The sequence below is a fragment of the Bidens hawaiensis genome, unplaced genomic scaffold, assembly GCF_021521415.1.
Source record: "Bidens hawaiensis isolate Kalapana, Puna unplaced genomic scaffold, B.hawaiensis_p1.1 tig00035148_1, whole genome shotgun sequence".
Taxonomy (NCBI): Eukaryota; Viridiplantae; Streptophyta; class Magnoliopsida; order Asterales; family Asteraceae; genus Bidens; species Bidens hawaiensis.
Genome location: NW_027505356.1, coordinates 111,766 through 123,627, shown reverse-complemented (window position 1 = coordinate 123,627; position 11,862 = coordinate 111,766). Strand labels below are relative to the sequence as shown.

General features: G+C 32.4%; 1 protein-coding gene across 1 annotated transcript; it reads left to right on the top strand.

The window, feature by feature from the left end:
* The first annotated feature begins 5,094 nt into the window (after positions 1-5,094).
* Positions 5,095-11,341, top strand: LOC143612647 (protein NRT1/ PTR FAMILY 7.3-like). The gene is made up of 5 exons (XM_077086582.1): positions 5,095-5,196; positions 7,778-7,892; positions 7,968-8,185; positions 9,028-9,584; positions 10,453-11,341. The coding sequence occupies exons 1-5, from the start codon at positions 5,119-5,121 to the stop codon at positions 11,282-11,284; spliced, it is 1,800 nt and encodes a 599-aa protein (XP_076942697.1). The 5' UTR covers positions 5,095-5,118; the 3' UTR covers positions 11,285-11,341.
* Positions 11,342-11,862: the final 521 nt, after the last annotated feature.

Below are 11,862 nucleotides of genomic sequence, written 5' to 3'. Positions count from 1 at the left end.
TGTTTCTTTGCGTTTCGATCACGTTTAACCCATCTTGCACGGCCAAGTTGATAATATGTGCAATGCATCGGCTATGAAAAAACGCTCCATCAAAAATAGGTTTATACTTTAATTTTAAATGGCCAACCGCGGCCGTATTGTTGGACGCGTTATCAAACGAAATTGAAAAGATTTTATCTTCAATTTTGTATTGTCGAATGACTTTATCCAAGATTTGAAAAATATTTCTACCCGTGTGCGGGTAATCAAACAATTGAAACGCAACGATTCGTTTCATCATTTGCCACGACTCGGGGTCAACCCAATGAGCCGTCACACAAATGTATGAGTCGGGCGAACCATGAGGTACCGACCAAACATCCGTTGTTAAGTTTACACCAGTTTGTAAGTTTGAAAAGTATGAAATTAGTTCGGATTTAGCGTTTTTCCATGCTTTAAGACAATCTATTCTAAGGGTCGAACGACTTACGTGTTGGTAGCGTGGTTGAACATAGTTTTGCATCATCTCCGTGAATTGAGGTTTGTCGAAGTGGTTGAAAGGAAGTGTTTGTTGAATCACAAAGTTTGAAAACTGTTGACGTACCGCTTCAACGTCGTACGTAAACACCCCTCCTTGATTCGTCATCTCCGGCTGCGAACTACTTCCCGCTTCGTCCTTCAAGGCCTTGCAAAAGCGCTGTTGTATATGCGCTTTTAAAGTGGAGTTTGCATCTTTGGCATAGAACTTCAAACAGTGCTTGCATCGAGCTTTTTGGCGACCGTTAGACAGTTCGCATAGGTCGAAATGTTGCCACACATCTTGGTTTCGTTTCGTGGGGATGATCCGAACGACCGTTATGTCTGTGTTCGAGGCACCCATGTTGACGGATGAAGCAGCACTTTGGGAGGCCATGATAATAAGAGCGTATAATCGAGTATGAAATAAACGAGTATGAGTATGAAATAAACGACTACGAAATAAGAGCGTATGAAGTGGTAATGTGGTATAATTGAGTGTGAGATAACAAAATAATCGCGTATGAAATAAACATTTAGAGCTAGTAGAGTTGTATAATCGAGTGTGAGCTAACCTACCCAACCTAAACTATATATAGTTGTTTGTGGGGGTAAAATGTTAAAAAAAACGGCTAGAAATCAAGAAAAAACGGGCAAAAAAGGACCCAAACGGTCATATGGCCGTTTTATAACGGTCAAAAACCGGTTAACCTAACCGGTTTTTAGGTTAACCGGTTTTTGACCGTTAACCGGTTAACCGGTTTTTTAATAACCGGTTTTTAAATTTAACCGGTTTTTTTACTAACCGTTTCAATAACCGGTTTTTGTCCACGAATGAGTAACCGAAGTACTAACCGGCGGTTCAATAACCGGTCTAACCGGTTTTTTAATAACCGGTTTTTCTATTAACCGGTTTTCGGTTAAACCGACCAAACCGGTTCTATAACCGGTTTTTTTGAACACCTCTACTCTATAGTCATAACTAATGTGGTGTAGAAATATCATATGTAGTGTAGGCAAAACTAATGTAGCGTAGGCTCACTTTCAAATGTAGTGTAGGCACACTTTCAAATGTCGTATAGTCATAACTAATGTAGTGTAGATATATATAGTGTTGTGTAAGCAAAACTAAAGTAGTGTAGTGTAGGCACACTTTCAAATGTTAGTAGTCATAACTAATGTATTTTGGACATATTTAATGTAGTGTATGGACACTTTCAAATGTTGTGTTGTCATAATTAATGTCGTGTAGAAATATCTAATGTAGTGTAGGTAAAACTAATGTCGTGTAGTCACTTGAGACAAGTTGGAGTATGTTTTTATGTATCATGTATATGTATTAAACTAGTATTAATCATCTAATGAGCATTAATTATGCTAGAAAAAATAACCGACGAATTCATTAATGCATGGTTTAATTAGGCCAACACCATAAAAGACATGCATGCCCTTTTTAATTAAAAATATGTCATAAATATATATATTTTTATTTACGATAATGTCATTTCTATTGTTGACCATTGATTAAACACAATCAATGGTCTAGATTCATTTCTCGCACTTCTCGCTATAATATCACTTCTCGCATGATTCATCCCCTATATATGTGTGTGTGTGTATTGTGTGATGTTAAGACTGTGTATTGAGTTGAAGTATATGACAACGTCAATTTAGATTTATTTTTAATTATGTTAAGGTTATTATATATGACTAGCGTACGCTAGTGGCATATGCTAGCTTGGAAAACGATTAAGTTGTATGCTTAGAAAACCGTCACCAAGATACAAATGTATGTAACTTAGAGAAATATAATACGAATATAAGGTGTTTGGAATACAATCTACGACGTGTACTTTAAGATGACACTCTAAAACATTTGTAATATTAATAGATTTTGCAACTTTATCGTGCACCAAATGATAATTTATACATGTTGCATAGATGTTCAAGTATTATTATTTGTCTTTAATAATTCATAATTATTTGGATAATATATTATATAATTATTTGAATATTATATTATATAAGAATATTGTTAATTCAACTAAACAATAGTACTAGTAATAGATTCGAGTTAAGCAAGTTTAAATACAAAATTGAAGCCCACTTGTTCTAACGTGTAACCATATAAGATCAAGTAATATGCGTTTATAGTTGTGCTACGGTGTCCTTATATATGGTCCAAATTTAAAAACTCGAGTCACTTTTACTGTGGATCAAGCATGGTATATGATAACCCTAAAACGAGCTTTTGCTTGATAACTAAACGTTTTACAGTATCCATATATTTGGTCCAAACTGAACACCGGAGTATCACTTTTACTGTAGATCAAGCATGGTATATGATAACCCTGAAACGAGCTTTTGCTTGAGAACTAAATGTTTTAGGTTATCTTTAGTTTAAAACTTTTATTTATTCATTTAACATTACTTAGTACATGTGTTTGGTATGCTAGTTTGGTATTTTATATATGCTGTATATATATTATTGTACCATGCACTGCTTTTTAATCATACATACGACACCACCACCATAACTTATGTTTTGTAAACTATAATTTGGCTCAACTTTGTAAGGTCATGCTTATAAAAGTTGTAATCATTTAATATACATGCAAATGAAATTTTAATGTATAGCTAGACTTTTATTATAAAAACAATAAAACCTAATATTCTATTATCTCATCCATCAATGTTAAAATATGATGGTTAAATGTAAATGGATCGGGCATGTTTAATCAGTATGAACGTTAATGCCATATAAGCATATATATATAACCAAGTGAATCTAAGGCTTGAGGCCTCTATATTTTAAAAGTATGCATTACCCAGGTTTGTTATTGAGAGGCGGAAAGACAGATATGACCTAAGAAAAGAGAATCAAAAGAGCTATTCAACAAACATGCAACATCAACATGTATCCCCAGGTTTTCAATTAAGTTGGGTGAAGTGTTCCCAATATATGCCGGAGATCGATGATATGAAAGTAGCATGTTTTTTTTTCCTGTCTTCTTTTTTTTTTTTAAAAGAGGGGATGGTTAAATATTTTTACTCTTATATTATTTGTTTGTTGCACATATCCATTAACCATATTGTTTAAAATTATATATATTTATCAATATTTAGCTTATGTATATTATCTTCGGATGCTTATAATGCATGTGTATAAATCAAGATCATATGTATCTGAGGTTAACTATTTTGATTTTTACACATGTATTACACATAAATCATTCTCTTAAAATTATTGTTATCGATATTTGACGGAATAGAAATATGGGTTGATGACAATAAAATACATAAAAGGGCCTCTATTTTTCTATTAGATTTTGACTTTTGAAAATGTTGGACCGGCCTTTATGATCCATATATATTGTTTAATTTGCTTGATTAACATTGTTTCTCTCAAACGGCGTGCAATATATAATTATCAACAACATTTTACCTAGATTTTGAACACCTCCATATTGCATCCTCCACCTAACGTCTTATTACATGGGTCCCACTTTTGTATTTTTTTAAGGTTAATACACCTACTAGCAATACATTTTTATCATATAATAAAAATATAATCATTTTATTTACATTTTTAAGTTTAAGTATTATCTTTGGGGAATTGTCCCTTATATTTAACTCTCTCTTTATAATAATACCATATATTCATTTGCATTAGATGCTAAAACATTTGAAAGAACACAACAATATATTTAAACTAGCAATGCTTCTTGTAATTCATTTATTGGTTGAATAATTAAATTGTTTATATAACAGTTTAACTTATTTAAACAACAAATTTTTTCACATAGTGGCATAACTATAGGAGTACAGTGGTTTCTACGGAGAGAGGATAATTACAAGTTAAAATCTCGTATGTGATTAGGTGTTAGTTGGGTCAAAGCCAAAATTGTATGATTCTATGTGTATGTGTGCGCACACATGTATGAGCAACGTGTACGTGGTCATGGATTATGATAATGGTATTTCAAACTAATAACAACTGATATAGTAAGTATAACTAACATTCTTTTAGTATGAAAATAAACTTAATGTTTCATTAGGCTCGTAAAAGTATTATTAGTTAATAATATATATGACACACCTTAAAATTTATAAATTAAATGACTAATAAACAGAAAATGGAAAAAAAAAAGTGAATATTAAGAAGCTCATATGCATTTAATATATAGGGTTAAAATGAAAAAAAGAAAAAGAAAAGAATTTAACATGAGATCACTAATGTTTAGATTATTTTTTCTTAATTTTCAAACTTTGCTTGATCTTCAAAAAAACAATATATTATCTTACTTTTAGGAAAAGACATGGAATATTAGCTGACTACACCAACTTTAAAATGAATATATATTCTCTTATTTTCAAGGGAAAAAGGTATATTGATTATAGACTACTTGACTGATCAACAAACTACCTCTCTACAATCAAATAACCAAATGGTATTTCAAAACTTATAATGGTTTTTACACTTGGGCATTTATTTATTCTTTAATAAGAAAAACAAATCTAACATCTTTTTATAATAACTATATTATAATATATATGTGCATCCTCCATGCATATATATGGAGTGAGTACATGTAAACCCTTTGGGTCTCCCTTCACACTAAAATGGAGTCAAAAAAAGAATCCAGTCAACCTTCAACAACAGATCATCTTTCAGTCTTGTGCAACAATGATAATTTGCAGGTGCCTCTCAGCTCTCTCAACTTATGTTCTAAGAAAAGATATGATAAACTTCAATATATATACATGTATATGCATGTAGGTGTAAATAAATGTACAATTAGATTTGGTATTGGGTCTTGTTTTGTTTACAAGTGTATTTTTTTTTTTTTTGCTTTGCATTTCTATGTGACTTCTGCAAATGCCATTGAAGAAACTTTGTGTTTATTGTTTATGTTTTTTTCCCATAAAAGAAAATACATTTGACTCCAACTAAATCTGTGAGAGTTGATGAAGAAAAGGTGTGATAACCCTACCAATGAAGAATTCTTTGATGAAAATATAACCATTTGAAGCAACATTATTTTTGTTTTTTTTCTATTTAATATCTTGTATTGCTTTACTTCCATTTTTTTTAGAGATTTCAATTCCTTGATAAACATTTTGTGAACCAAATGTCAATGAATTTTCATGCTTATTTGCATATTTACTCATTCTCACTGTAAATGCTTTATTTATTTATTTATTTATTTATTTATTATTATTATTATTATGTACTTTAGATATTTAAATAGTATTTAGATGATAGCTATCAACTAAATAACATACTTAATTTATTATTATTATTATTATAATTCTTTATATATGAAACAAGTTGAGTTTATCTAGAAAATTATAGCCATTAAGCAGGCCATAATTGTTGTTTGTGACAGAAAGGTAAGATAATCTTATGAAAAATCTTTGAATTAAAAAGAAAGGATCGCGCATACATGTCATTATCTTCATGTCTAATAGCAAAGCTATTAGAAGTGAAGTTATAAAGTATTCAGATTACATCGAAACTAGAGGTAAGCGGACAACAAATTGCGCCGCTACCCTCTTTTGAATTGCAAAACCCAATCTTATAAAAACTATATTTGCGGATCTTGGAGTCATAAAAATATATCATGAATTTGTTCCATTGCTTAAGAAGAAATATATAAATACAACTATAAAATTCACGGGTAAAATTTTGTTTTATTAATGACATAACTTTTAAATAAAGCCATTTTATTAACTGCACAAAATACTAAGATGCAAAAAAAATAAAGTTATATATAGGAAACCTTAACTATTTGTTAAACTAGCTCGTCTCTAATTTGTTATACTCTTCTACATGTTTGTTTTGATAGTAGTTTTTAGTTAGATCATATGTTACATGAAAACATGCGGTAATTAAATTCTATATACAATTACTCTACAATTTAAAAACTCTTATTACCTAAAAAGTTCCACAAACAAGCTTATTAACTCGACCACATGTAACTTGTTTTCTTTAAAGGCATGAAACATGATGAAGATTTTCTTAGTCTAGAAATTATTTTGTACACCCAAAATGGAAACATAGTAATAACTCTAATTATTTGAAAACCCTTTTAAATATTATCCTAAAAAGATGGCTTAGGATTCGATTGATTATATATTAACATATCCAAGTGATGCCTAAATTCAACCCACATCATCATTTTCACTTGTATAACAATAGGCAACAAATATCATGATTTTAGATATGTATTTAAAGTTAAAAGTGACAAATTATATGCATTTAGTAATATTGTGGTGATTAAGAAAAGAAAACATAAATATAATGCAACTTTCTATTTATCAAGTTAATTACCTACAATTTAACAATATATTTGTCGATAAAAGTCATGTTTATAAAATAATAAATTTGTCGTTTGATTATCCCGGATAACGAAACTTTATTCGCTGTTCGTTCAAAAAGAAAATTAATATTAATTTGTCGTATCCTTAAAAAATTTAATATCCTCAATGTGTGGTAATTACTAGTCATAACTGATTTTGACCCAAGAAAAAGTAACGACGAAAAGTGAACTAGAATTATTTCTCGAGTCTCACACCAAAAAAGATATAAACTTTCAACCAACACCATCATCCTCATTTCTCATTTTAAATATTTTCAAGATTTCTTTAAAATAAATAGTTAACGGCTTTCAAAAGCAATCATACTAAATTATTCACATGAATTATGCCATTCCAATCCTTTCCGTCATATGTTGATGTATTCCAATTAATATTGTCACAATCTTATGATTGTCACAAACATTTTTCAAACACAAATCATTCCACAGGCTTTAGTGTGCTAATTATAAGCCGATGAAAGCGTTAAAACATAGTTGGTCAATTCAATATTGACAGTTTAACAGCCTGTCATATGATTTACGACTTTAAACTTATTGTTTAACCTTTATTATTTATATCTTGATTTCAAAATATGCAGTTACGTATATGTATTATATTAATAAATCTTTTTATCTTTTAAAACTTTAATGCAAATGAACAATTTGAGAACAATAATAAAAAATCAATTCAACCCGTCAAACCGTAACAATTGAACCATAAAATCACTAGCACGCTAAAACAACCGGTTTGATCTATCATTTCCTAAAACCGTAGTTAGCGGTTAAGTCTAGAATTTTCTTAAAAGCTGACCGGACTGAACTGTGAACACCCGCCAAGCATAACTTAAACATGTTCAAATATTCGATTCCTTGCTTGTTTTAGCTGTATTATTTTATTATAATTGATCAATTATACAATGTAGAACGTTAAAAGCAAGCTTTTAGACGAATGCACTAGGGACGGCTCATTAGATTGGCATGGAAAACCGGCTGTGAAGAGAAAAACCGGAGGATGGAAATCTGGCATGCTCTTGCTTGGTATGTTTATCGAACAAACGTGTATACGTGTGTATTTATGAGTTGTGCATAATTATGGTGTTTGGTTTGATGTAGTGAATGAAGGACTAGCAACACTTGCATTCACAGGAGTAGAAGTGAATATGGTTTTGTTTTCGAAATCTGTGTTGAGACAGTCGAATGCGGAAGCAGCCAATATGTTTAGCACTTGGATGGGCAGTGTGTACTTGTTCTCTCTTTTGGGTGCTTTCATTAGTGACTCATATTTGGGAAGATATCTCACTTGTGTGGTCTTTCAAGTTGTTTTGGCCATTGTAAGTCAACCCTTTTCCGGCCTGTTTTCTCCTTACCGGTCTTTCCACTACGAACTTGAACATGACATGAACCTGAAATTCATGTCACAAGCATGAACCTGATCACGACATGTCGTAGGTTGGCACTAACACAACCTTTTTGACCGAAAAAAATTATTTAATTTAATTTACATGTTAATACTTTTAAAATTTTAATTTACATTTTTTTTAAAAACTACGTTTAAATTTAAATTTATGCCATTATTTTATAAAAAATTTGGCGTAAAAAATACTCTAATAGTATAAGTTACTATACAAAACACATTTTGCAAAACTAAAAAAAAAGTTAATGAATGGGTTAACTTAATGGGTCAACCCATGAACCCGTTGAGTTAACACAAACAGGACACATTTAGCTAATGTGCTTGCACGTTCAACCCAAAGCTGACCCAATCTTTTAAAACTAAACCCAAATCTGCCATTTTGTTTTAACTACCGGTTGTGTCAAAAATTCACACCCCTACTTTCGACTTGTTTACTTATAAATAAGTGCACTTGGGTTGCTTTTTATATCATAAGGGTCAGATAAACAGATTTTAAATTTAGTTAAAACTAGGAACACATAAAAAAAAGTTCTTTACAACCTTATAGAATGTGTTACACAAAGATTAACATCATCATTTTAGAATTTTTTTTTTCCTACTAAATTTCACTGCAAGCTGAAAAGAAGAGCTTGCAGCTCAACCCGGCCCGGCCCATTTTAGCCATTTCTTGAACAGGCCTGTTTCAACCCAAGCATGTTTAGTAGCTTTCAAAACTCAATACTGTGTTACTAACTTCAAATTTTTTTTATCTTTTCACAGGGTTTGGTTGCATTGTCACTAACAACTCAAACTTTCATGTTAAAAACCAAAGATTGTGGTAGAATAGGAGAATTATGTGATGCACATTCACCGATCGAAGTAGCAATATTCTACGTGTCCATTTACTTAATCGCCCTTGGAAACGGTGGTGCAGAGCCCGCACTAGCCACATTTGGAGCTGATCAGTTTGATGAAGAAGACCCTGAAGAAAAACAAGCAAAAACGACGTTCTTGAGCTACTTTTATGTCGCACTAAACCTCGGTTCTTTGATTTCGGAGACAATATTAGTTTACATTGAAACAATGGGAGAGTATGTGGTGGCTTTTTGGATATCTAGTTTATGTGGTTTTATTGCATTGGTGGCGGTTGTAAGCGGGAGCTTTAGATACCGACATTTTAAGCCGTCGGGTAATCCTATATCAAGGTTTTCACAAGTTATCGTGGCTTCGGTTAGGAAGATTAAGCTTCAGTTACCATCTAATGGTGATGGGTTGTATGAAGATTATTCAGGAGATGATAGTGGGACAAGGAGGATATATCACACTGATGACTTCAAGTGAGTTTTACTTTAACTCGAACGAGTTAAATTATGAATGGGTCGATTTGGGTTGTGTGAGATCTCAAACGGGTCAAATTAAAAAAGAGAAGTAGCTAAAGGATTTATGTTATTTTTTAAAATCATAACCGAAAGATCAAGTATTTATAAAGTTTTTAAATGAAAATAAAAATTGTGGGTCAAGCAGACCAAACCTGTTTTGACCCGTAGTACGGTAGTCGAGTATGACCTATTTTACCTAGGGGTGTCAATTGTATCAGGTTGAATTGTTCAACCCGAACATGACTTGTATTTATTTTTTGTGTTAAAAACATCAATTCTAACCCACGTATACTTAAAGTCAAGTAACCTAAACACGACACGCTTAACTCACTTAATAAAAATGTGTCAAATGGGTTGATGGGTTAGCGGTAGTAGTCAAGTTGTAAGCATGTTAATCAGGTTGGTGGGTTGTAAAAAATGGGTTAGGAGGTTGACATGTTTAGTTTAATGGGCTAAACATGTCAAACTCATACATGACCTGTTTAACTAAGCATGCCACCTCAACCACAACGCGCTAAATTAAACAGATAAACTCGAACACGGCACATTTAATTAAATAGATCAACTAGAACACAACCCGTTTAATTAAAAATGTCAACTCTAACATGGCATGTTAAATTCGACAGGTCAACTCAAACACAACCCATTATTAAATGGGTTAGATATAGCAACTCAAAACCTGATTATTTTCATGTCACGTCAGAACTGCCACCTTTTGAGTTTTGACTCACCTAACACACGTTTTTACAGGTTTTTATCGTACATCAATCATGACCTAAGTACAACCCAAACCCATTTTGGCATATCTAACATTGCATTCTTACAGGTTTTTTGACCGTGCATCAATCATGACCCCTGAAGACGGTGAGAACCCGCACCCATGGAGACTATGCACCGTGACTCAAGTCGAAGAAGTCAAATGTGTGCTAAGACTCCTCCCAATATGGTTATGCACCATATTATCATCAGTAGTATTCATCCAAATGATCTCACTTTTTGTGGAGCAAGGTGCAGCCATGAACCGAAAGATCTCAAACTTCCACATCCCACCCGCAAGCATGACCGTTTTCGACATAATAAGCACATCACTTTTCATCATATGTTATGACAAACTCATCCTCCCATTATATGTCAAAATAACCAAAACAAAGCCCAACCCACCAACCGAGCTGCAACGAATGGGCATCGGGCTTGCTATTGCGACAGCAGCGGTTGTCACAGCGGGTGTTGTAGAACATCACAGGCTAAAATATGCAAGTGAAGTCACAAAAGAAACAAGCTCTTTGAGTATATTTTGGCAAACACCACAGTATGTCTTGGTGGGGATAGCTGAAGCTTTTACTTATGTGGCCCAATGGGAGTTTTTTGCAGCCCAAGTTCCGGATAAGTTGAAAAGTATTGGGCTTGGACTGTCCATGAGTTCTTCCGCTATGGGGAGTTACACTAGCAGTATTATTCTGTTAGTTGTTATGAAGATTACATCGAAAAACGGGAAGCCCGGGTGGGTCCCGGCGAACTTGAATGATGGGCATTTGGATCGGTTTTTCTTTCTGTGTGCCGCGCTGACTGCTCTAAATCTTGTATTTTTTGTATCTTGTGCTAAGAAGTATAAGAATATAGTTGTGGAGAGAAGAGATGAAGCAAGGGAAATGAGTTAAATGAGCATGGTTCTTGTTGCAATATGAGACAGAGTGACAGAAATATATAAGTTTTATTACTATATGATTACTCATCTTTTTTTATTTTTCTTGTCACAGCAGCCATTTTAGTTGTATTGTCAAAGATGAACCCACTAGCATCAATTTAAGCATCTATATCTCATCCATTTCAAACGCAAATAATTATAGGGCAAATAATACAAAGTGGAAAAAAAACAACATACTTTCAAATTCTCTCACAAACGTTCTGTAACAACGTTTTTCACATTAAAGTCCCTATACAATTTAGATATGAATAAAATTGTGAAAGAACTTGAAATCGTTACTTCTGATTACTTTCATTGAAGTCACTATACAATTTACATTTGAATAAAATTGTGACAGAAACTGAAACCCGTACTTCTGATTGTTTTTCTTACGTGGCTTGTATTTCTTTACCCGCGTTGTATTACCAAACAATTTGGATAACTCAATCCTATATTATTTTAAACTATAATTTCACATGCAGTTAAGAAAAAATAGAAAGTATGTTGATATTTTTGGTATTTGTCATAGCAGTCAAAAAAGCATAAATAGAT

Bases quoted from the DNA above. Each gene is read 5' to 3' on its own strand.
- LOC143612647 (XM_077086582.1), top strand. From the start codon at position 5,119: ATGGAGTCAAAAAAAGAATCCAGTCAACCTTCAACAACAGATCATCTT. The intron at 5,197-7,777 runs GTGCCTCTCAGC...TATACAATGTAG, and splicing joins GCAACAATGATAATTTGCAG to AACGTTAAAAGCAAGCTTTT. The intron at 9,585-10,452 runs GTGAGTTTTACT...GCATTCTTACAG, and splicing joins TATCACACTGATGACTTCAA to GTTTTTTGACCGTGCATCAA.